The 26,488-nt window shown below is 39.0% G+C and overlaps 2 protein-coding genes across 4 annotated transcripts; one reads left to right on the forward strand and one right to left on the reverse strand.

Moving 5' to 3' along the window:
- Window positions 1–11,865, reverse strand: snupn (snurportin 1). Of its 3 annotated transcripts, none has more exons than XM_053475959.1 (9): window positions 11,846–11,865; window positions 7,488–7,652; window positions 6,196–6,373; window positions 5,189–5,293; window positions 3,547–3,643; window positions 3,361–3,458; window positions 3,141–3,218; window positions 2,969–3,049; window positions 1–835 (listed from the first exon to the last, which is right to left on the reverse strand). In XM_053475959.1, exons 2-9 carry the CDS (start codon window positions 7,643–7,645, stop codon window positions 539–541), a joined length of 1,092 nt encoding a protein of 363 aa, XP_053331934.1. In that variant the 5' UTR covers window positions 7,646–7,652; window positions 11,846–11,865; the 3' UTR covers window positions 1–538. The 3 variants fall into 3 exon arrangements, with proteins under 3 accessions (XP_053331934.1, XP_053331915.1, XP_053331923.1); XM_053475940.1 differs by lacking the exon at window positions 11,846–11,865 and adding an exon at window positions 8,365–8,507; XM_053475948.1 differs by lacking the exon at window positions 11,846–11,865 and adding an exon at window positions 8,003–8,024.
- Window positions 8,833–24,491, forward strand: snx33 (sorting nexin 33). The gene is made up of 2 exons (XM_053475928.1): window positions 8,833–11,144; window positions 23,871–24,491. Exons 1-2 carry the CDS (start codon window positions 9,734–9,736, stop codon window positions 24,122–24,124), a joined length of 1,665 nt encoding a protein of 554 aa, XP_053331903.1. The 5' UTR covers window positions 8,833–9,733; the 3' UTR covers window positions 24,125–24,491.
- Window positions 24,492–26,488: the final 1,997 nt, after the last annotated feature.

A 26,488-nucleotide genomic window follows, 5' to 3' on the forward strand; every position in this document is an offset into this window, starting at 1 on the left:
TGCCAAGAATAAAAGCAGATTTATTAATATAGCATTAAAAGTCTTTCAAGCATCCATTTATGAAAAGGATAGTCTTGATTAAAAATTTCAAAATGCAATATTCCAGAAAAGGCACTCATACAGATTATCACATGCACACACAATGGTGGGTTGTAAATTTCACTTAATTCAATTGTGCATCTACATGAGCCCAAATGGATTCAGTTTGCTTCACTGTATTATCCTGGAGCTACAGTGTTAAGCCATTGAATAAGGCATCAAATTATATTGTTAAAGCAATTTGAACATTTTCACCTAAAGATAAGGTTAAGATAACACAAACAAATATAAACCACTAAAAATGTTTTTTGAAACAGTATGGTTGATCAAAAACAGTTTAACAGCTCAATAATGAGCTGACAAAAAACATATACAGTGCAGAAAGTAAAAAGCTTTCTCTGGGCTAATCTAAAATCAATAGGGTTTCAGAAATCATCGGAGAACTCTCGTCCATCAAAAATTAACATTTTCAAACCAGTAGCTGCTGAGCTGCAAGCAATCAGATCTCCATGGTTTCCTTTGAGTTGTTGCTTCCTGACTGCGTCTCCGGTGTGGACAGATGCTCTAGCTCATATCTCCCGTTCTGATCCGCAGGCCGAACCTGATTGGACGGCTTCTTGTGTTCCAGGATCTGCTGCATCTGGTGTGTAGCGTAGTCTGGCTTGGCAGTGAGGGGGCACTGTGGCACCTCTATACCCAAGATGTCTTGCACCATGTAAGGTCTGAGCCATCCCACCAGCGGAGTGCTGCCTGGAGTATAGTGAGTCTCACGATGGTAGAACAAGAGCCCATCCACCTGGAGACAAAAGCCATGTGAATAGTGAACATTATTTACATGAAGGGAAGTTTACATGAATGCATTGGGCAAATTATGCAATTGTTGTGAATATTATGTAATGGTAAAGTTTAAAGATTGCTTAATCAATAAGGACAATAAATATTATGCAACAGTTAGTTTCAACTGAGGAATCTGATTGGATGAGAGGCTTTCCAAGAGTGCTGATAATGGACAGTAACAGCACTAGGACGTTTAATTATATGCATCATTCTGCGTCCCAGGTGTTCTAACAAACATTATTTACACTAACTGGTTAGTTAGTTCCACCAGACATAGATAGTATGTGCTGTTGGAGCAAAATACAGTAACTGGTAAAAAAAAAAAAAATCATAACATGCTGATATTAAATGGTTTTTGTGGAATTGTTGTAGAAAAAAAAAAATCAGACTTAAGGTTGTGCTGCTGTGCTGGTTATCAGCACAGCTGTGATGCTTACAACCAGCATAACAGCAAACCTTCGCCTGTGATACTGCTTGAATATACAGGACAGTGAATATTATTAGGGATGGTGAATATTACCTAAGGATAGTAACGTAGCATAGTGTATATTACATAAGGATAATGAATTTGATGCAAGCCTATTAAAATTAAGTAAAGAATATTAAGCAAGTGTAGTAAAGAGTACGTTATGAAAGTATTACACAAGCATAATGAAAATGAGTAAGCATAGTGCATATAATGTAAATGTATTGTATATGATTATTCAATATTGTATAAGGATAGTGACTATGCATGCTTTGTGAAAATTATATACATCATATATAGTCATACATGCGTGCTGATTATTATAATGAAGTTAATGTTGTAAAAGTAGTAAATAAACTAGTGCAGCATATATAATGTAAGGACAGTGAATAATCATCATGAATAATACATAGTCAATTTTACATTATAGTGAATAAACATGGTGAGTATTAAGCATAGTGAATTAGCGCAGTGAATAGTATGTGAGGAGAGCGATTATTACACAAGCATAGTGAAAATTAATAAGCATAGTGATGATAGCATTGACGTCTACAAAAGTAATCAATATTTTGAAGGGACAGTGAATATTATGAAAGTTGAGTGAACATTATGTGAACATAAGGGTGGTGTATATATAATGATTTTGTGTATTAATTGCTATGCAAACATAGTGAAAATTACACAGGTATATTGAATATTATGTAAGCTTAATGAATAAGCAAAGTGAATATTAGTTAAGGATAGTGAAGGTTATAAAAGCTTTGTAAATCTTACATAAGGATATCACATATTAGTGAGGTCATGTGATACAAAGGAAAACATCAGAAGAAATACATTTTGACTGATACATAATTATCAATCGCATACGCTGATCAGCCACACCACCACTGCCAGGAAAACTGAAAAACATTGATTATGAATTATATACCAGTAAACTTGTGACAGGATCATAGGCACCCAAGGCTTATCTAAACCTGTAGGAGGCAAAGGCCAGCTCGTCTGGTCCAATCATGCAGATAAACTAGTGTAGCACACTGCTAGCTATAATACTACGGTATCAAGAACACTTAGCTCGCTGTGTATGGGGCTTAGCAGGTAAAGAGTTTAAGGGTGTTGATCCGGCCTCCAACTTTGCCAGATCTCAATCTAATCAAGCACCCATGAAACACACTGGACAAACTAGTCATCCACGGAGACCCCACCCCACAACCCACAGCACCCAAAGAATCCACATGAGGTCTCGTGGAGTCATGTCTCGAGGGGCCACCTGGTGGCACAAGGAGAACTTGCACTATGTTGTATTTAAATGATTTAATGATATGGCTGATCAGTGTTTTTTGTGAGTAGTCTGAACCTTTTTGTGATTTCTGTCCACTGGCAAAGGTGTATTTTTTTTTCTTTTGAGTAGATTGTTAGACTTTTATGTTCATCAGCCAAATGTTTTTGCACTATAATTACTTACAAACTCTATCATTTTACTCTGGCCTCCCTGTAAATAATTGCTATTTCTATTCATCAGTTTCTCCAGTGAACAAATCCAGTATTACCATTTAATCCATTATAGAAATGGCACTAGGAAAACAACTTGTTTGTCAAAAAAGTTAGATTATGTTCAGATGGTCTTACACTGAAGCTGTAGTCATGTGCCAGGGCCTTTTGAATTGACTCTGTTGTACAGCTGATACTGTTCAGACTCACAAAACGGAACTGCAAACACATGTAGGGAAACAAAATGATGAGTACATTAGATTAATAATCTTACTGTTAAACCGTCTTTAGTACTAGGAGATAAACTTACAGGGTTTCGTTTGCAGATCTCCGACAGCTCTTCCACCTCTTCCACCTTTGACTGCAACCAGTAGAACCGGAACTCAGTCTGTTATTAAAAAAATTCAATCATTTCAGGTGGCGAGAATGCATGTGATCGATGTGACACAACATCATTTGAAATCATCAGGATGTAAAAACCAAATACAGCTTTGAAATAACATTTAAATCACGAGAACAAATTGACTGACAGAACAGTCATAGACAGGATGGCCTCTCCAGCACATCACATCCAGGATGTAGTACGTCCTATCCACTTCACTGTAAATGCAGTCTAGGATGGTGTAATCTGCAAGAATATAAAAACCAATCCTCATTACCACCAGACAGTTCTACATAGGCTAAATATAATTTTAGTTTAGTCCTGTATTACAAACCTTTCCCAATGGCCGAGTTGTGTCTGTTCCCTCCTGGTAGCAAAGAAGGGAAACGGTTTACACAGTACCCACTTTTAGTGTACGATGATGTGGAGCCCTATTAATTAAAAGAAATACATAAATACATATTCAGTCTATTATTGAGAATTTAACACCATGTAAGGTGAATTGCTGGGTTGCCGAGCTCAGGGTAGTGCGGTCTGTGCAGATTTCACAGGAAAGAAAAGAGTTTTGTTTAAACCTGGAAAGATTCCAACGCGATTTAGTTTCAGCTGAACTATAAAATGCATTTTTGTTCAGAATGAAGGTTGTGGAATTTGGCCTAGATTACTTACATTGTACTCGCGTTCCAGGTGATAAACTTCACAGTCAGTTATGCAGAGCAGGAAAATTCATAACAACCAAGACCTACTGTAATGAGCTTATATGAACCAGAATTTTTAATTAAGACTTGGAAAAAATCTGAACTATCCCTTTAACATGTCTTGGTGTAGTTCACTAGCTGCCATGTGACGAGTAAAACCAGAATGATAAAAATTAAATAATCTACTAGTCACTGGGGAGGTAAAGGAGCTATATATAGCCTATAGATAGATAGATACACTGCAGACACAGTGAGGCAATGTTGCTTCATCCAGATAAACAATTAATGAAAATGTAACTATTGAAGAACTTGTTCACTCTTCATACCACAGACCTGTGAATGGTTAAAATTCTTGCGCCCCTTCTATTATGTAACTGTTTCTATGGTAACAGTTACCATTGAAACAGGAACGTAATAGAAAGAATGCATTAATTTTGACCAACCAGCAGGACTTTTCTTGGAAAGTAGCCTTGTATAGCGGATGCTACACATAAACAAATTTAAAAGTGTGTGCAAATGTTATTATGATAAAGGAGATGTTTATGGGACCTTATGAAACTCATTATAAAACTCCTTTCGTGCAGGATGTCATAAAATCACACAATTATTTTCACCACTATATAAACATAAAACCTTCTTCAACTTCCTAGCAATGCACTCTCTACCCAAGAAAAGCTTGACTTCAGTGTATCAAATCCTTTTGGACTAGAATTAAACTATTATAGTTGACACATCTGATTATTATTAATCCAATTTTTTTACTATTGTTTAAACTTCTTTATCTTTTTCACTTGTTTTATTTTTTTTCTTGATAAATTCATTCCTATTTGTCCTTGTAAACATGACGCTTCATTATTCATGTTTGAGCAGACATCTTTTCTTTTGTGCCATAAGCTAATAGAAAAGGCAGGTGGGAGCGTTCCTCAAAATAACTATGTGTAATTTTCCTTCTTTTGGTTGGATGCAGCTGTCAAGAAAAAATATTGAATAGAGAATAAAATGTAAAAAAAAAGTGGTAGGTTTCAAAGTGATACCTAGACACCAAAACATGGGTAATTGTTAATGGACAAATCCCACTTGATTTGTAATTATGTACCAGCTACCATTGAGTTTTCAACTTTAAAAGTGTTGTTTTCCTTTGAAAATGTTCTGGTTGGAGTTCCTGTTAGAGATGCCCTGATAGACTCTAGTAATAAAATTCTACTTGCATGGAGAAATTAAAATTGAATGTGTCTGTGTGTGTGTGTACACAGTTGTTCAGAAGAAATAAATACAAACCTTCGATGCGACGATGAGCGAGCGCTTCCCTACAGGACAGACAACCATCAGCCAATCAGTGCTAAGATCCACAGGGACGTCCACCAGCCACTCTGACAACATCAGCTGTACAGAAAGTTTAAACATAGTACTGAACAAATAAACCACGAGTCTAGGATGTGAAGCGTGTCTGCTTTACTACAGCATGTTAATTATGACATGAGCTGAAGCACAGGCATTAAAGTTAGTAAAGAATATTTACATTAAACTTAATATCATTGATATTTATCAACTGTACACAATCTTATGTTGCTACGAAATTGTCGATTATACAGGTTTCCTAAAAAGTCACGAAACAATTGGAATATGTTCAGCAAACATGTTGATTCAAAAAATGTGTAAAATCCACATAACACAAGAAGCTGGTGAGAAATGCGTACGAGTGAATCTAAAACAATTTTGCGGATGTGCTTTGAACAATGTTAATAAATGTGTCCGAGAAGCCCTGTCCTCTTTTTCCATCGCAGGCTTTCTCACTTTTTGTCATGGAAAACTGACATGGCCATTAATGCGCAAGGAAATGTACAAGTGCAAGTCTGACTTAGCTAACAGCAGACAAGCATACATTTAACATCAGTATACTGTGGATGAGACACTTGGGGAAATGTTCCTGATCATGAACATTCTCATGAAAATTAAGAAGAACATTTAATATTATTATATTTAACATTTTGACTATTTACTGTGCATTCCTGCAAAATCACTTAAACAAATCCACCATCCAGCTGAGTTTCCTGTAAATGCACAGCTGGTAAAAGCATTACTCCCTCACTTCCTCTCTTTAAACCTTGAATGTTTAAAATGCTTATTACTCTGTTAACTTAAGACTATATCTCCTGCTTAAATACATCTTTTAGGGGATCTTTTAAACAAGGGAAACATCATAATAAAAAATTAATTAATTAAATGAATATCACAAATGCCTATTGTACACTATTCATGCTAATACATATTGACTAGGTTATGACCTGGTTGGCGTAGTGCTTTGGCAACTTTTTGCGTTGCTCAACCTCCATCCCTTCATCTTCCGTTTCATCGTGCTGCTGATCTTTCCGTTTTTTCTCCTCCTCCTCCTCCTCGCTGTCTGTACCTGTCCAGTCCCCGTCTGCCAAACGGCGGGCGTGATTTACATAATTCAGCCTTTTCCTACAATAAAAAAAAACCCAAAACAAAACAGGAAAATATATATATTTTTTTATAAGCTGGAATTGCATTCAGCGCATTTAAATTACAATTCAAGTACAATTACATAAACAACAGCAGATGTGTTATCGAATGGGGAGACAAGATGAAAATCGTACAGAGCAAATTTTGTAAATCAAGCTACATTTTGTACAACCTATAGCTATAAACATTTTAATGTAGTGACAACGGGCTTTATTAATCTTTGACTTGTGTAAATGGTTTTACAAGTCAAACAAAACTACATTTTTCCACCAGATTTGTAAAAGTTCCATAAACGCTGAATTTTCCTCATACTGGTGTGCAAAAAGTTTTTTAAATTATACGTGGATTAATTATTGAGCTGTATGATCAGTAGGTGTTACGGTCAAATCCTAGGACAGCCAGAAAGCCAGGTTGGATCTTTAACTTAAGAAATTTTAACCATCAACTTTTTAGATAGTATCTTTTCCAAATTGCAATGCATAAGCCAAAAGTTTGTGGACTCCAGATGATCACGTATCTTCCCAAGACTTGGCAACAAACATCTGTATAGAATGTCTTAGTGAGGAAACTGTAGTATGTCAATTACAAATACAAAATGTGTTTATAGCAGTAAGTTGTACAAAGTTACTCAATAATAAATAACATTTAATCTTCTGTCAGCTGAGGCATTTGTTTTGATGTAACACCGTTTCTTTTGTCATAATTAAATGGATTACTTTTATTTGTTATAATTTACAGGTTTGTATTAGTTTGCCATTAATTAATGGTAATAATACAAATCTATTTAATTTTACCAGATGTGACCTAGCATAAGGAAGTATTTTTGCTAGAGAATCCAAAGCTCTTCGAGTAGTAGCTCTGGATAAGCTCTGCAAAACACTAAAAATTTAATAAATACGCACTTTAAACAAGTGTGTGTGTGTGTGTGTGTGTGTGTAAAAGTGTTTTTAACACTTTAAATGTTAATTTTACATATGAAATCAAATACTGTAGTACTGAAGTTTTTTTTTTTATGAAAAGATTTTCATGACTAATCAAATTAGCTTAAATTACACTGTTAACATGTTACTGTGCAGGTACTGTAAGTACTTACTCCTTCTGCTCCTGCAGGAACTTCCGCCGCCGCTCATCCTGGTCCAACGCGCTGTATTTGCTCTTGTACTGAGCCAGGCGGGGATGTGGGGCTGAGGTGCTGTTCGCTTCTCTCGTAACACAGAAGCTGGAGGACAGCGCCTCAGTCAAGGCATCCATTGTTGACCTATAAACAAGAGAGCATAAGACATTGACATGGGACCATTTTCATACAGGCTGACTTCAACAGACTGTTCAACAACTACACTATATGGCCAACAGTTTGTGGACACCTGACCATCAAATCATCAGGACTTAGGACACTTGAGTTCATCTCTTCCAACCTTCATAGAACATGTCTTTATGTAGAGACTGCTTTGTGCATTGTCATGCTGGAACAGCTTTTGTCCCAGTTCCAGTTATGTAGGATTTGTAATGCTATAGCTTACTTACTAAGTCATTCTGTACATACTGTATGTGTGTTAGCAAGTTTGGGGAACAAACACATATGGGTGTGATCTGCAGGTGTCCACAAACCTCTGGCTTGTGTGTTGCAATCTGCCTTAAAGAACCAACACTTGCTTTCAGGATGTTCTGGGATTTGAAGTTACAACCTACTAATCATACAGCTTTGTAATCACTTAATGTATAAAAAAAGCAGGATAGCTAGTCAACAATGTAAATTAATAGTGCACTACATAGGGTGCACAAGGCCATATCTTAATTTAACATTTCACTTGTGCACTTCTTTCTTAGCATATCACTTGACCAGCAGATTAGCTAAGCTCACCCTAGCAGCTCAGAACACAATCTACAGACTAACGTACAGACCTAGCCATGTATCTACGTTACCATGCGAACTTGCTAACTATCATATTTCCGGAAAGCGCAATTCAAACCTGTCGTTGTGGACGCTCAGAGACGCAGAAACGCTGCTCCTGCTCCGGTCACGCTTCTCTCTTGAAGCTAGGGTCAAATCCCAAATAGAAACGTCTACCCTTATGTCTGTGCACTACATTAGGAAGCGAGTACTTAGCTTCTACGCTATACATAGTGCACTACATACTACACAAGGCACCATTTTGGAATCATGATGAGCCGCCATCTTTTCTGTTGGTCGACCGAACGATTTCACGGAGTCCGATCGTTCGAACGCTGATTAAATTGCTGTTGGAAAACTAATAAAAACAAAAACGGTACAAACTAAACAGTGAAAGACTTTGCATTGTGTCGGGGAGTGTTATTTTAAAATATCCACTCTTTCGAACATTTTGATAACAAATGCATCTCCACTTGACGGCGACAGAGAGTTAAAAAAAAAATCTCGTGTAATATGTAAGGAGAAGGTAACGTTACAGCAAATAAGCCACAAAAAAAACTTTCCGTGATTCATTGTCTGAGTCTCACGTCATTGGCGGGTTGGGGATTGCATTTTTTTTTTACTGAATGTAAATAGCTGATCTTTTTGTGTGTGTTCTTAATAATGAGCTGAGTTTGGGTTCGTGAGTGGTTGTTTTTGTGTTGAAGATGGAGTGAGGAATAAGGAGAAGGAAAACGCACTGGGACGCGTCCACCACCGCCAGCACCACCACCACCACCGCCGTGTCTCTCATACTGGCTTGTTTTTGTGTTCCGACAATATTTTGCTATTTATTTGTCTTTCTCCTGCTCTGTCCCTTCGCTCAACATGAGCACAAACCGGACTGCAACACCACCGCGCTTCTACTCCCTCCTCAGGACTGGACTTTGTGAGTTAGCCGGTGTTTACATTCGCCTTCTGGACCAAAACACAGAATACTGACTTTAGGCTTTTAAAGGATCTCGAAGCTTCTTTCTTGAGCGCTCGGAATAAAAACAAACAAAAACAACAACAACTCCACAAATGTTTTTGTTTTTAGACCTGCTCCAACTTTTCTTTTTCAACAGCGTAAAAATGTAAAATGTTAGCTCACAGGTAACGGTTAAAGCAGTTGTTTTTAAAACCCAAAAGCTGTTCATATCGACTTTTCTCATAACTAGCTCTCAGAGCAACGAGTGTTGTGGTACAGATAATTAGTTTCTTTAATCCGACATTTCTGCCAAGAAATGATCACACAGCAAGTGGAGATGAAGTCGTGCTTGGGTTGTTTTAACTGCATCAGGAGATGAGTTGAATCATCATTATAATAATAATAATAATAGTTATTATTATGATTATTATCATATAGGAGTCAAGGGATTTGGTAGAACTTTGCTTTCACTTTTTCCGGCACTACAAGAGAGGTTATAATGTCACTGAAAGCTATAGCACTTTATACCTTCCAGAGTGAGAACAAAGAGGAGATCAGCATCCAGGAGAACGAGGAGCTGGTTATTTTTGACGAGAACTCTGTAGACGGCTGGTTACAGGGTGAAAACAGTCGTGGCGAGAGAGGCCTCTTTCCCGCCTCGTACGTGGAAATCATTCGGCCACGTTCCAACTCTAACCTGACTGACTACTCTCTGAGCCCTGCAGGCTCCCCTGGGAAAGAGCCCTTCTTCACATCCAATACCAACACCAATTATGATGATGATGACGATTACGATGACTGGGACGACTGGGACGACAACTCGACAGTGGTCGAGGACGAAGACCCTCGTCGGGCGGCGGGTGCCAATGGGCACTCGCAGCAGAGCTCATACCCTAACCCTAACGTGCAATACCGTTCCCGACCCCGCGTGGAGCGCCAGGACAGCATGTCCAGTTCCAGGAAAGGAAGCATGGTGGGCCGCAACCTCAATCGCTTTTCTAGTTTTGTGCGCTCGGGCGTCGAGGCGTTTGTACTCGGCGATGTGCCTATGATGGCAAAGATAGCCGAGTCCTACACCATCGAAATGGGTTCGTGTGGACCTCAGTGGCAAGAAAGTCCTCAGCCTTTCAACTGCTCAATCGAGGATCCCACAAAACAGACCAAGTTCAAGGGCATTAAGAGTTACATTTCCTACAGAGTCACCCCCAGTCATACTGGCAGGCCTGTGTATCGCCGTTATAAGCACTTTGACTGGCTGTACAATCGCCTGTTGCACAAGTTCACTGTCATTTCCGTCCCCCACCTACCAGAGAAGCAAGCCACCGGGCGCTTTGAGGACGATTTTATCGAAAAGAGAAAGCGGCGGCTCATCCTATGGATGGATCACATGACCAGTCACCCGGTCCTGTCTCAGTATGAGGGCTTTGAACATTTCCTCATGTGTGTCGATGACAAGCAATGGAAACTGGGCAAGCGTCGTGCTGAGAAGGACGAGATGGTCGGAGCGCACTTCATGCTCACTCTCCACATGCCTAAAGAGCACCAGGACCTGCAAGATGTCGAGGAGCGTATCGATACCTTTAAGGCCTTCGCCAAGAAAATGGACGACAGTGTCATGCAGCTCACGCACGTCGCATCCGAACTCGTCCGCAAGCATCTCGGTGGCTTCCGGAAAGAGTTTCAGCGCCTTGGCAATGCTTTCCAGTCCATCAGCCAGGCGTTCATGCTGGACCCTCCGCACAGCTCCGATGCCCTGAACAACGCCATCTCGCACACTGGTCGGACGTACGAGAACATCGGGGAGATGTTTGCAGAGCAGCCCAAAAATGACCTGTTCCACATGCTGGATAAACTTTCGCTGTATCAGGGCTTGCTGTCCAACTTTCCAGATATCATTCATTTACAGAAAGGTAATGTAAAACTTATCTATTTTTTTAGCTTAGTTGTAAGAGATAGGGATTGTTCTGTAGGACCTTTTAATGGGAAATTGTGGAGTTTGTAGGGAGAAACATACAGGACTATCTCTAGAAAGATATTCCATGTTTTATCAAACACAGAAGGTAGATATAGATTGTGGTCAGATCTCTTGAATTCACATCTCTGCTGTATAAAAAGTAACAACAGATGTTTCTAAAACATTTTCTAAAATTTGCCATCAGGTTGGTTTCTCTTTCTGCTTGAGTTATGGGATAGCTACACTTATCTCTTTTATACCCAACAGCTGTCCCCCCCCCCCCCCTTTCTTCAGTTTACTGTAAAAGAAAAAAGGAGCGTGAACTGCCTTTGCCAGATTTTCTACAAGTTTGTGCTTGCACAGCAAACTTTTAACAAGCAACAGTCATGCACTTCCACAGAATAAGATCTAAGGGCCTGTTGTAGGCATTTACAAAGGTTCTAGATATGAATGCTGTGTTGGTTCTTTATTTTAAAGGAACCACACACATTTAGTTATTGCGTGCTCCATGATTTTTTTATTTTTTTTTTCTAAGTTCTTTATTTAGTACTGAAGTATTTATTTAAGATTCATTAATTGCAGTCAGAAAATCATGAACACAGGCTTGATTGAATTTTCTTCTTGAGTTTTCTGATTATACTTATGTATTATACGTACCTGATGTACAGGAAGGCCACTTTGATTACCCTTTGTCCCACTTTCCTGTATGCTTCAAGGAGTGCTAAATCGTTCTCAGGAGCGTAATAAAAGACGGGAATGCCGCCTGAACTAATTCCTATTTGGACTATGGGAAGGAGTGACTACCTGGAGTCACATGGGGCAGTGAGTAAACTGAGGAATCCTCCTGTAACCGTTTAAGAAAAGGAAGAGAAAAAAAATCAGAACAACAATTATACCTTGTTATGTTCTTCTTAATAGTTGCTATCAGGTGCTTTGCACTTCACCCGTTACTGTCTTTCAGGGAAATTGTGGAATCCCAGAGCAGAACCTGGAGGGTATGGCACGGGTCCCATATGGGACCAATTTAAAAAAAAAAGGGGGGGGGATGAAGTAGACTTGAAATCTAAACCAGAAACGTTCAGTTATGATGCAATTTATTAAACATCATTTCTATTAGCAATAAACACTAGGTTCAACTATTTTTTTTTTTCTGCTTGGTTGATCTTCATCTTCATACTCTACCAATCAACCAGTCAGAGTGGTTCATTTTAGAAAAGCTTTTGTGTAATGTTGATGGTGTCCAACAGCAAACCTACGATTGTTGTTTTTTGTTGTTACTACTTGGAAATGGATGCTATAAAACACATACGTGTGCTGCTCGGATATGCACCCACCGGTGTTCAGTTTCTGTCCGAGAAGGAAAACAATAGCCCTTGAGCCTCGCTGCATCTCTGGTGTCACACACGGTGGGCAGGAATTAGGAAACCTGAGCGCCCGTTTAACTCGCATCCAGACACTGCGACAGCGTAAGGAGCAATCAGGGAAAGCTAATTAGTGGAGCAAGTTTGTTCAAAGATACAAGGGGAAATATAAAGATGTTTCTTTTTTTCACCCCTACCACTCATTTGCTGCCCGGTGTAAGTTTTGGTTTTCAGACTAGACTAAAAAGTTGTTTACCGGAATAATATATGACAAGCTCCTTTGCTACTCGGGTAAAAAAAAAAATTATGAAAAAACACAGACAGGTTAATGATTATTATGCTTTCTTGTGCAAGGTTTCTATGGTAGCACGTCGTGGTGTTGCACTCTACAAAAAAACTCAGCAAATCAGTGTTGAATGAAAGGAGGGATTGTGTTTGGACACCTTTACGAGTGTTTGAGAGCGTGAACAAAACATAAAACCTAGGTTAAATGTGTTAAAAAACACCCACACATTTACATTTAGACTGTTTTCCCATTAGCTATGATTGCTTCATATCATTCCCAAGTTAGCCACCCCAACCCCCACATTCTCTGCCCAGTACTCCCTACTGCCTGCTGGCCTAATTTAACATCAGTACAGAATTATTTTTTTTTTTTTACTAAAGTGCACTTGCACATCTATACTCTCCAAGACAGCAGGTGGCAGTATGCACATAGGTCGTTGAAAAAAAAAGAGAACACATGTACAAGACAGAATACACGATGTTGACATTTTGCAGACAATGTAAAAAGGCGACCCTCTTCTCATCTGCCCTTTTAATTTATCAGCTATAGCTGTGGGGTTCATTGGATGAGATCACTGCATAGGCAGATTGTAAAGGCGAATGACAGACAGACTGATTTCAACTGTCTTCTTAAAACAGTAATTAATTCCATCAGTGTTGAAGATTTCATCTGTCTAATGGCATTGGACACGTCCCCAGCACCGCTACACATGCTTCTAAATTTTTATGAGGAAACAGCCTCGACTTTTACACAGCGGAGCGCTTGCTAATGGTAATTCCAATTGACGCACCTTTAATTCGTGAGCTTTGTGTACATGGGTGGAACTGGGGTCAGTCTGAACATGTAGCTTTAGGTGTAGTTCCATCAGCGTTATGTGTTGCATGATGTTTAAAGTTGCATAATGAATAAAACGTTTGTACTGTGGACATCAGTACAGAATACATTTTTTTTTTCTTGAGTGATCAGTCTGGTGTAGTCTGCTCTCCATCATTTCTCCTCCTTTTCCAGTTATGATTTGGCTTGGCTTTCTTGCAGTGTTGAGGAAGAGAGCTGGGGCTTTGATGTGGACCAGACACACACACACACTCACACACACGCACGCACGCATGCATGCACATGAGTTTTGAAATCCGTCATCTAGGAATAAAAAAGAAGAGAAAGGTTGAATACTAAGAAAGGGGATTGCACAGAGAGACCAGCAAACTCACTTTCCATCTGTGAAACTGTTCTAGGGAAACGAGCGAGACGGTACTGAAAAGTCAGACGAAACCCTGTATTTTTTTTTTCATTTTTTTTTTCTTTTAGACAGGATGAATAGCGGTGTTATGACACATGCAGTGTGACACTGTGCGTGTCTGCATGCTTCTAGTTGTGTAAGAGTTCAGCAAACATGAAACGACGTGTGCCTTCCATCACGATGTACAGGGAGAACGGAGACCTTGACGAGAACGATCTCCTCCACATCTAGAGTGTGCTTCACTTCCTGCTCTTGCGTAATAGCACACTGGTGTGGACACAGGATTTGAGAATGCCTGTCTCTCTATGGTTCCTCTTTGAAGTAGAACACATGAAACAACTTCTATTATTTCTATTCTTCTATTTTTTTTTCAGTTTATGTAACCTGTAGGAGAAATCCTAGAAGAAATTTTTCCTATAGGTTAAATTACTGGTGAATTGCTAACTGCAAGGCTTAAATTAGCATTGAAAAGGCAAAATGAAAAACCCTGATGCACTAGTTTATTACCAGAACACCACATTCTAACCTAGTTTTGTATATTTAGGCCTGCACTATTTTTATTTCTTTTCTGCCTATCAGTACGCTTGTAACAATTTTGCGTTCGACTCAGAACCTCCTTCCTTTACCGGATAGTTTTCACTGCAGCCTCAAGCTACAGTATAGCAGCATCTCAAGCCAAAACTGCCATAAAGCAAAACAAAAAGCTCGTCACACATCTCTGTCGGTGTGCCGGAGATCTTAGCCTCTGCCCCACCTTTCCCAAACCCTTAGTCTGCATGTCCGTATTTGCTCAGAGATAAATCCGCGTGAAGCCTTCGTCTGTTTTTCCAGGCCTCACCAAAGAGCCTGACATTCCTCACAATGTTTCCTCTACACTGCACAGCAGGTCTGTTAGACCCATTAAAGCACTGCCGATGATCTACTCTTGCTCACGATTTACCCTGATGTGCAGGATGTTAAATTAAAGCCTATGTATATCCATGTGTATTTTACACTTTTGTACTTAATAATATTGAGGTTCATCCCGTAGGCCAGTTTGTGTTGTACAGTGAGGTCAATAAGTATTTGATCACCCTGTGATTTTGCAAGTTCTCTCACTTAGAAATTATGGAGGGGTCAAAAATGTTCAGCATACGTACATTTCCACTGTGAGAAACAGAACCTAAAAAGAAAAATCACATTATGATTTTTTTTAACAATTTATTTGTGAATTACTGTGTCAAATAAGTATTTGATCACTTGCGTTTTAGCCAGATTTCTGACCCTCAAAGACCAGTTATTTTCCTTTTAAATAGTTCATATGCTTCTTACAGAGCCACTCCTTGGTTTTCCTGGCTGTTTGCTTTGGGTCATTGTCATGTTGGAAGACCCAGCCACGATCCATCTTTAATGCTCTGACTGAGGGAAGGAGGTTTTTGCCCAATATGTCACAATACATGGCCCCGTTCATCTTTTTCTTAATACAGTGCAGCTGTCCTGTCCCCTGTGCAGAAAAACACCCCCAGAGCATGATGCTTCCAGCCCCATGCTTCACTGTAGGTATGGTATTATTGGGATAATACTCATCATTCTTCTTCCTCCAAACACAGCGAATGGAGTTAAGACCAAAAGGTTCTACTTTGGTCTCATCTGACCACAGGACTTTCTTCCATGACTCCTCTGGATCATCTAGCTGGTCCCTGGCAAACTTCAGATGGGCCTGGACATGGGCTGACTTAAGCAGGGAAACCTTCCGTGCGATGCAAGATTTTAAACCATGACATTTTAGTGTATTACTGATAGTAGCCTTGGAAACGATGGTCCCAGCTCTCTTCACAGCATTGACCAGCTCCTCCCGTGTAGTTCTGGGCTGATTCTTCGCCATTCTTAGCCTTATTGATACCCCATGTATCTATCTTAGACTTTGGCTGATTGTGGGGTACACAGGTGTCTTTATGACACCTAAGATAAAGACCGTAGCACCTGTCATATACAGGTGCTACTAATTTAGAATCATGAGCAGAGTGTAGCAGTGTGGGGTCAGAAATCTGGCTGAAAAGCAAGTAATTAAATACTTATTTGACACAGTAATTCACAAATAAATTGTTCAAAAATCAGACAATGTGATTTTCAGAATTTTTTTTTTAGATTCTGCCTCTTACAGTGGAAATGTACCTATGCTGAAAATTGTAGACCCCTCCAGGATTTCTAGGTAAAGAGAACTTGCAAAATCAAAGGGTGATCAAATACTTATTGACCTCACTGGCAAGGCAGAAGGAATGCTCATACTGTATATCCCTCTCTCTCTCTCTCTCTCTCTCTCTCTCGCTCTCTATCGCTCTCTTTGACTGTCTTGTCTCTCTCTCTTTCTTTGTCCCTCTCTCTGATCTTTCTCTCTCTCATTTTTATTATTTTAAAAACCTGGTACTGATTCCAACTAATTGACCATCGTCCCAAGTGTAATAATCCACCAGGATTAAGCACAGTAAGACACAGGAACCAGGCGCAGTTTATTTATCTTTACAGCATCATGCTGCTTTTTTTTTTTTTTTTTTTAAGTGAAAACCTGTGCGTTCATTAAGGATAATTAAGAAAAGGCTTTGTTTTACAAGAACAATGCATGTTTATGTGCTCCATTCAAAGGCTTAAAAATGTTCTCAGATCATGGATAATCCCTCATTGGTTTGTGCACTGTACTTTTCTCTAAAGATTACAAAAAATTAAAAACCAGACGCACGCAGGGCCAACCGCACTCCCCCAGAGATCCAATAACATCTCTCCTAGAGCAAATAAGAAACAGGCATCTCTTTCAAAAAACAAAAGCACTCAGATACACACATTGATGACAGACGTTATCTACTTCATAGCATTTCCTCTAGCTGTTCGCTGGCATGCTTTACAGCTATAGCTTTTAGTTCCAGCTTTTTATCTGATATAATTTATGAGCAGTGTTAATGACTCGGGTTGGGCACAGTTAAAGACGTTGTGCATGTCATGTAAGGAGGTGGAGTGAAATGAGTATTTGGTGCCCTATGAATAGCCAAGAATGAGCCCACACACAGGAGTATTATTTGAAGATGTACATTTTGCATGTTATTATAAATTGAAACGGCATGCAGGAGTGTTACGAAAAGAAAGTTTTTTGTCTGTTTAATGTGTCAGCCACCCTGTATAGAGTGAGGGAGTCACCCACCCTGTATAGAGTGAGGGAGTCACCCACCCTGTATAGAGTGGAGGGAGTCACCCACCCTGTATAGAGTGAGGGAGTCACCCACCCTGTATAGAGTGAGGGAGTCACCCACCCTGTATAGAGTGGGGGAGTCACCCACCCTGTATAGAGTGGGGGAGTCACCCACCCTGTATAGAGTGGGGGAGTCACCCACCCTGTATAGAGTGGAGGGAGTCACCCACCCTGTATAGAGTGGAGGGAGTCACCCACCCTGTATAGAGTGAGGGAGTCACCCACCCTGTATAGAGTGGAGGGAGTCACCCACCCTGTATAGAGTGAGGGAGTCACCCACCCTGTATAGAGTAAGGGAGGGATATTTTCTTCTCAGGTTGTAAGGAGAAAAAAATGGCATCTAAAAGTGACTTCTAAACTAATCCATACACAGTCATATTCCAGACTGGTGATGGAACAAATTAGTCCTGTCATCAGACACTGGACCTTGTTTATCAAACTGTATACATATTTAATAAACATGTTCTAAAACTTGGTCTATCTATCTACATCTTTCACTACAGTGCAGTATTTCATGGCTGGTGAAATAATCTCTTTCTACAGCCATCACTTACTTATCTCCCTCTATGTAACTAAAATAAGCTAATCGTTTACACTGTTTGGCCTTGTGTAATAATGTGTGTCTCTCCATGTATCATTTGATTTCTGTACACCAGTCCAAAATCTTGCTTGCCTGTCCCTGTTGCTATGACTGTTATGTATTTTTTTTTATTTAATACTTACTGTATGTAGTTCTTTAAATTGCACTGTTTTAGATCCAGTCCTAATTTTGTTATATACTGTGTGTGTGTGTGTGTGTGTGTATAGAGGTGGCACAGTGGAGAAGTGGTTAGCACTATGGCTTAGCATCTCCCAGGTCGACGATTCGATTCCCACCTCAGGTCTATGTGGGTGCATGTTCTCCCTGTGCTTGGGGGGGTGGGGGTGTGGGTGTGTGTGTGTGTGTGTAAGGTAGTTTTTCACATTCATGCACAATGCTACAGGAAGATTACATAACTTTCTAGAACAGTATGTAAGTCAAACAGTGCTAGTTTGTTTAATTGTTTGCTATACTTCTTATGCATAGTTTAAATATAATCCGGGCGATAGCTAGAGATTAATTGTATGAAAATATAAAGGTTCAGTTCAGCAGCGTTGGTCAGGTGTTCGACCTCACTCATTGTGTTAAAGAGCAATAAAGGACTTTACTTGTGCTGCTTGACTCTGTCGAATGCTTAACTCTAACTCAGCCTTTTCTCTAGTACCCAGTTAGGCCTGAACTCAGGAAGTGTATTGACCGGAATTCCTGAGCATTGCCCCACCATATGTGTGATGTATTTACTGTTAAAGGTGTTGTAGGATGTATATACATTGCTACATTCTTGGATAAACGGTTCAAAACTGATACTTTGTGTCTGTGACTGGATTGTCCCCAGTGAGTCATAAAAGAATTGAATTATGAAGTTTGTTTTGTGGGCTTGCCTCAGATCTGTGCTCGCATTGTAGCATTCGTCAACTAGATTATAGAACAATAGGGTACAGCTGGGAGGTAACATGGTGACTTGTGCTATGAAATAGCGGGTGGGGGAGACCCGTGAGATCAGTACTCTGCTGTGCTTGGCACTGCTGCCTCATTTATATGCAGCCATAACTTACGGCTTGTCCACGTGTAGTCGGGAAAAGGGTATTTTTAATAATGGATAATTTTCAATATATATAAATAAATATATATATATTTTCTGTCCACACGACCTACGTTTTAAAAATATCTTTGTCCACATGAAAACGTAAAACACCCTGTTAAGTGCTGTAAGGAGCCTCCTTAATCAACAGGGGGCCAATCAGAAGCCTAGACAAAACATAATCACCGGTGGCTCTATGTAAAAATTCTCGTCCAAAACTGCCGTTGCTGTCTGTGAGGTCTGTGTCGGAGTTTTGTATGTAGCAGCGGTGGGCTTTGTACTACATTCAGGCACCTCTGTTTGTTAACATAATGTGCGTGTAACTGCCTATTTATGTACACGCATGTAAGAAGTCCAGTAAGCAAGGTTAACACAGTCAGTAGTTTAGTGTACGCAAGTCCACAATTGTACAAAATATCCTCCAACAAAGCTAGCATACAAGTACAATGGCAAGTAGTGCATATTGAGTTGGCATGTCTGTCATGTACGGAAAGATTTCGAGGCTGCCCTGAAGGCAGGTACTGTCTATTAGCATCATAACCGCACTCACTATGTCTTGCTATCTGCCATCACTTACATATTATCTCATACAGCCAGAAGTCCTGTGTGTCTGGTTAAACAAGCTGAGGGCATTCTGTTTCCTTATGGGTCTTCTCATGTTGTCATGTGAAGGCAATGTGAAACTTTTCTCTCTGGTAATGCATAGAAATACATCTCAGTATCAAATCATTTAGAGCCACACACACATACACACTGAGGCCCTGTGACGCACTCTTAGTTTACTTAGTCTGGTCGGTGAATACCAGATATTCTTAAGAGAGATCTTAAGACGCTTACCTCAACATAAAGAATGATATAATCTAACAAAGTAGGTGATGGTTAATCTTTTTGTTCAAAAGAGGATGGAAGTTTTTTTACTCATGACCTTTCAGTCATAAGCACAGAAACTTAACCTTTTACCCTTGGACTGTCAACAATTTTGAGATTTTAATACAATTATACTTTAGTGTTGACATGTTACAGCTGGATAAGTACATTTTTTAAATCTCTTAATCCTGATGTAGTATTTACTATATTTATTACACAATGGAATTTTTCTGTGTGCACAGAACATTTCTACATAATTAACTGTCGTCAAATACCCTTAGAGGGCAGCTTAGTGTTGTAAATGATATTAGATTCATTCTAATGGCCAAGTTTTTTATATTTTTCTTCCACATATTTCTCAAAAGCAGCTTCAAACATACCACATACTTGGCCAAGCATTTGGGCTTGTCTTAGTTCCTGGACATAAATCCAAATATTAAATATTCCTCTCTGTACTTAGAGGAAGTTTTTTTTCCGCTTTGGAGCTTTTGTTGATTAATGTACTCGGATCTTTCTTGTGTTACAATTTCGTTTTACTGGCACACATGTCTGTGTGTTGTAGGTGATTTTAAGAAGCTGTAACGATGCATACACTTTTTAGCAATAAAGAATGATTTAGCTAGCTAAACACTAATTTATATTTAATCTTTATATGCTAAGAATAATTTTATGAAATTAACTCTTAAATAATTCATTCAGCTTCAATCACTTTTTGCTTATGATTTTACTTTTAAATGCTACAGTAGTAATTGTTTTATATCTATATTTTTGCTTATAATATATATTGTTAAAATGCTTATTGTAAATTTACAATGACATTTCCATCACTGTTTTACTGGTTGGAGATCTCTGACCTAAATAGTGCAAACAAGTCAACAGCTCCGTATTTAGATATTTCAATAATATTTAATCAAATATTTACACCTGTACATAGTATACCAAACAACATCCAAGTACAAGTTAATTAATTCAAAGTTAATTGATTAGGCCATTGAGCATATTGAAGCTAGTTAAGTGAATTAACATCCACCATCCATCATATTTTTCCAGGTTCTTTATTCTAAATGAAAACTTTGTTTGGGAAACGTCAGTATTTATATAAATACTATATAGTATTTATTTATAGCACTGTCGCCTTGCACCCTCCAGGTTCCGGGTCAGATTCCCGCCTCAGGTCTGTGTGCATGGAGTTTTCATGTTCTCCCATTGCTTGGTGGGTTTTCTCCAGGTGCTCCAGTTTCCTCCCTCAGTACAAAGACATGTAGATTAGGCTAATTGGCGTTCCCAAATTGCCAGTAGCATGTGAGTGTGTGTGTGTGCCCTGCGATGGATTGGCACCCTGTGCAGGGTGTACCCTGCCTCATGCCCCAAGTCGTGCCCCCACGACCCTGAATGCAATATGAACGGTATAGACGATGAGTGCGTGATTAAGAAACTTTAGTATTTTCTTCTCAAATTGTAAGGAGTTGCAATTCTAAACTAATCCAAACAGTCATATTCCAGTCTGGTGATTTTGTGCATTGTGCATCTGCAAATGATGGACACTGGGCCTTATTTATCAATCAACGTTAAACGATATAATATATAATTTAATTAGCATGTTCTAAAACTTGGTCGTGTCTTATTAATTGACTGAAAGATAGCAATTCAAAACAAATCGCTCAGCAAGAAACAAGGCCTTCAGCAAGAAAACACATCTGATAGCGTTGTCATGTTAAACAACACTAATTTGCTTCTTGATTGTTCCGGACCATCTGCATTGGGCTCTTTGTTATATTGGAGCCATTTGCTAAAAGTTCATTTTTTTTTCATGAATGTACACACAGCACCCCATATTGACAGAAAAACACAGAATTGTTGACATTTTTGCAGATTTATTAAAAAAGAAAAACTGAAGTATAACATGGGTTTAAGTATTTAGTAGAAGCCCCCATACAGCCACGAGTCTTTTTGGGAAAGATGCAACAAGTTTTTCACGCCATTCCTCCTTGCAGATCCTCTTCAGTTCTGTCAGGTTGGAAATTATTTTTTTTTGGGTCTCTTCAGAAATACTCTTTTGGGTTTAAGAACAGTCACAGAGTTGTTGTGAAGCCACTCCTTCATTATTTTAGCTGTGTGCTTAGGGTCATTGTCCTGTTGGAAGGTAAACCTTCAGCCAAGTCTGAGGTCCTGAGCACTCTGGAGAAGGTTTTTGTCCAGGATATCCCTGTACATCCATCTTTCTCTTGATTGCAACCAGTCATCCTGTTCCTGCAGCTTTGTGCCTTGCCACAATTCTGTCTCCGAGATCTTCAGGCAGTTCCTTTGACCTCATGATTCTCATTTGCTCTGACATGCATTGTGAGCTGTAAGGTCTTATATAGACAGGTGTGTGGCTTTCCTAATCAAGTCCAATCAGTATAATCAAACAGCTGAACACAAATGAAGGTGTAGAACCATCTCAAGGATGAGTAGAAGATATGGACAGAACTGAAGTTAAATATATGTGTCACAGCAAAGGGTCTGAATACTTGTGCCCATGTGATATTTCAGTTTTTCTTTTTTAATAAATATGTAAAAATGTCAACAATTTTGTGTTTTTCTGTCAATATGGGGTGCCGTGTGTACATTAATTAGGAAAAAAAAATTAAATGATTTTTTTTTAAATGGCTACAATATAATAGAGTGAAAAATTTAAGGGGGTCTGAATACTTTCCGTACCCACTGTATGTTGTTCCTTTTAAAAGTAATGCGCGCTACAGAGCGAAGTATTTTCTAATGCAACGCAAGTCCCTCTCTAATCCCTGATCAAGGGCACTTATTTGGGTGTGGAACAAGGGATTGTACACCCTACATAGTGCACTAGCTTTCCATTTAACACTATTTGAGATTTAAACCCAGAAGTTAACTTGTATTCTAAAGCAGAATAAATGTAAGTAGTGAATAGCATAAGTTTCTCTGGTGGTACTGTATCTCCACCTCCTCTGTAGTTATTTGCTTACTATTGGTCATCACTTGTCGATAATAAATTCCATTTCAACTGTCGTATAAAAGCTATATCGCACTTGAGGTCATGCTGCCTCGTGCCTATGACCAAATTACAGTCTTGCTAATATTCAGGACAATAGCACTCAATTTAATAAGGTTTGAATTAATAAATTATTTTATTTAACATATTTTTTTTTTTTTTTTTTTAAGGACTTAAAAATAAAATGTAAACTGTATGAAGTGTATTCCTCCTAATAGCCAATTTGCCAAACTACTTCAGTGGCGGAGTAGTGGAGATAAACACTACATCTTTTCACTTTCTACTTCTTTATACATGTTTATTACCTTTATTTAGCATTCGTTTTCCACACTTTCTTTGAGGGTAATATTTGAGGAGGGGGTGTGACACAAGCCTCTATTAATTCAAACATCTTTATCAGCAAATCGCACTGGAGGTGGGCAGGCCAATTTTCCCGTAGCACTTCGTCTCATTTAACATACCATAAATAGCGTAGATGGTTTTACAGCTGGATGTTTAATTACATGCCAATGAACTGTGACTAAATTGAGGGCATGAGGGCAAGTTAGTGGTTAGATAGATACGAAACCAACAGGAGGTTGAATAACATACTTGGTAAGCAAATATAATGACGCTTTGCAGCTGGTAGTGTATTTATTAAGGCATGGGCTTTGTTCTGTCTGCAGCTTTATCATCTCAGGCTATGATAATATAATTAACTAAATGGTTGTATTAAAAGGGTTCGAGCCAAATTTACTGTAGAAGAGAGCAAGAGAGAGAGAGCGGGAACAGGGAGTATTTACTCATAAGGTTAGCTGTGTTAGTTATGTTATTTCAACACAAGAACAGGTTGAATCACAAAGACTGAACATTACACAATAACTTCAAAAGAGAGTTGTTCAGTGCCTTGGGTGTGCATAGGGAAACGGCGTGTGTCATATTTGGTTAATTCTGGTTTAACGAGAATGCAATTTTGCTGTTTGCCATATATGGAGAATATAAAAAAAATTCTAGTTCTCATTTTTACCTTTGTTGATTCTGTGCCTCTTTTCCTCCCTCTGTAGGCGCATTTGCGAAGGTAAAGGAATCCCAGCGCATGAGTGACGAAGGGAAGATGGATCAGGATGAGGCGGATGGTATCCGGAAGCGCTGCAGGACAGTGGGCTTTGCCCTGCAGGCCGAGATGAACCATTTCCACCGGCGCAGGGAGGTGGACTTTAAAGATATGATGCAGGCCTACTTACGCCAGCAGATCACATTCTATCAGCGTGTGGTGCAGCAGCTCGAGAGGACCCTGCACATGTATGACAGCCTGTAGACGATGACATTAGAATGCAGGAACTTAGTAAGCCTGGGTCAAGAGCTCATCCTGCTTCTGCACAAGAGCTGCTTATTCTGTCTTTATCTCCTGGTTTACAGACACCCACAGCTGAGAAATGACCAAACGATTCTTGCTCTTAAAGAAATTGTTTCGGAGATGATCAGACCTATAGAATATATACACTAGGACCAAACACTAGCTCATGCACTTAAAATGTCACTTTCTTGGCTCTTTCATGGCCAAAACACAAGATTCCAGGGACTTGCACAGTTGCCTTGATAAACACATCTTTTTTTATCTTATTTTATTTTACATATTCCATTTAATTTAATTTTATTTGCTAAGTAAAGTTCTTACATCACTATTTTTTTCCATTACTCTAGGCCACCTCGCAAACTTGGGCTGAATAGATTTTTATGAGGAAATTCTCAATGCCAGCCGTCTCGAACCCTGCTAGCAGGCTCAGCAGGTGCCCTGGACGAGAGTTCATTGTCGAATTGAGTGATACTAAAATCCACTCAGCTCATGAGCTCACAGAATGCTACTGTAAGAGGAGGGTGAAGTGTTCAGTCATTAAAAGGACTTTCTGCAACACAAACTTGGAATGGCCAACTTGAATACATTTATGGCTAGCATGGATTTAGCAGAAGAGCTTTCTAAATGGTTTCTTTTATATGAAAAGTCTCACTCATCATAATTCCAGTTCTGCTTGAATAGGAGACTAGGTTGTCTGGATTGTCTAGATTTCAAACTCTAATTATTGGAGACTGACAGATAATCTTGGTAACATTTCAGTATTTCATGAAACTCAAATCCCAGATTGTCTAAAACAATGTTTTTCAATTAATTCATATTAAAATAATTTGCCCCCTACACTGCGGGACTGATGAACGTACACTGTATTAATCAAGAAGTTTGGAGTTGTGGAAGGTGACAAGGTGTGACTCTTATAGGAAGTATTTGATATGACTGCCACTTGTAGTCGTTTTTTTTTCTTCTTTTTTTTTGCTAGAAAAGGTTGTCATTTTAGTTATTCTTTATTAAGTTTGTGCTTAGAATTTAATTAAAAAGAAATTAGTCTGCTCAGGTGTGGTGTGCTTCTGAGTATAGATTGTCTAAAAAGGAATTTAAATCAAAGAAATGTTTCAATTTAATTTTTTTGGTGCAGGTGCATCTTACATTCATACCTATGTTACATGTTGAAGTTAAGTGGTTGTGGTTACCTAATATGTCATACTTTTATGTTTAGATTTTTTCCTACAGGTTAATTTTGAGAATGTTGGCACATTTCAGTTCATTTACACAAGTCTTGAACTCGGACTGTGCTTAAACCAGGCTCGCTCTTTTACGTCTTAGCCAGCTCATTCTACTAAGGTCTCGCAAATTCTCTATCATTCACAAAATAGATTCCTCCGCCCAAATATTTAAAACATACCCTATCTGACCAAAAACAAGGTTTTAAAAAAGAGGTACAATTATTGGCCTGCATTGATCAAAGAAAATTATGCAATTTCTAGGATTTTGTTTAGAACCCTGGAGGATAGTGCTGAGGTTTATACTGTATAGCACACTAGAGAGAAAAAAGTTTGGACTTTGGAGTAATATGATCATGTGTTCTCATGAGTCCAGATTGACCATATTTCAAAGTGATGAGCATGTCAGGGTATGAAAGGAAGTACAGGACTTTCATCCATGGTGATCACTGTACAAGCTTGTGGAGGCAGTGGTGTGATCTTTGGTTACTTCAGCTGGTCAGGTTTAATCTCCGCAACGTAATGTGACCAAATGAAAAATGAAGTCAGTTGATGACCTGAATTTACCCAATGACCAGGTTATCACATCAATGGACCTTTTCTTTCCTGATGGCACTGGACTCCAATTGGGAAGGTTTGGCTTTTGGATCATGAGGCGGAATCATTTTTAGCCATGAATTGGCCACAACATTGCTTACTGTAATTCGATTTATAGATCTTGGAGTGTCAAACTCCTCCTGCCTCTTCCTGGCATTTAGCATGCTTTGCAGCACAGTAAAAAGTACAGTAGCTGAAAGAAAGCAGTATGATCTATTAAAGTTTTTTATTTCTGGCATTTCACCCAAACAAAAAAAAGGGAACTGGTGAAAAGACTTGTATGGAGTGGAGGTAGTTAGTGAGTCAGGAATGTTTGTGTCCTTTATGAAGCACATTCTTAGATGGGGCTGATTTTTAAGTCATTATGGAAATAAAGTGTCCCTTCTTTGTGTGCAAGCTGTGTAATTGCTATCAGACCAAAGTATCACTGTTTGTAGTAGTTCTAGTCAAATAAATAAGGACTATTTTTCCACTTCTTGCAGTATGTTTGTGACCCATTTTGGTATGATAT

Source organism: Clarias gariepinus, chromosome 2 (genome assembly GCF_024256425.1).
Source record: "Clarias gariepinus isolate MV-2021 ecotype Netherlands chromosome 2, CGAR_prim_01v2, whole genome shotgun sequence".
NCBI classification, from domain to species: Eukaryota; Metazoa; Chordata; class Actinopteri; order Siluriformes; family Clariidae; genus Clarias; species Clarias gariepinus.

Bases quoted from the DNA above. Each gene is read 5' to 3' on its own strand.
- snupn (XM_053475959.1), bottom strand. From the start codon at position 7,645: ATGGATGCCTTGACTGAGGCGCTGTCCTCCAGCTTCTGTGTTACGAGA. The intron at 5,294-6,195 runs GTCATAACCTAG...CTTTCTGTACAG, and splicing joins CAAAGCACTACGCCAACCAG to CTGATGTTGTCAGAGTGGCT. The intron at 3,219-3,360 runs GTCAGTCAATTT...TTTTAATAACAG, and splicing joins ATCCTGTCTATGACTGTTCT to ACTGAGTTCCGGTTCTACTG.
- snx33 (XM_053475928.1), top strand. From the start codon at position 9,734: ATGTCACTGAAAGCTATAGCACTTTATACCTTCCAGAGTGAGAACAAA. The intron at 11,145-23,870 runs GTAATGTAAAAC...CTCCCTCTGTAG, and splicing joins TATCATTCATTTACAGAAAG to GCGCATTTGCGAAGGTAAAG.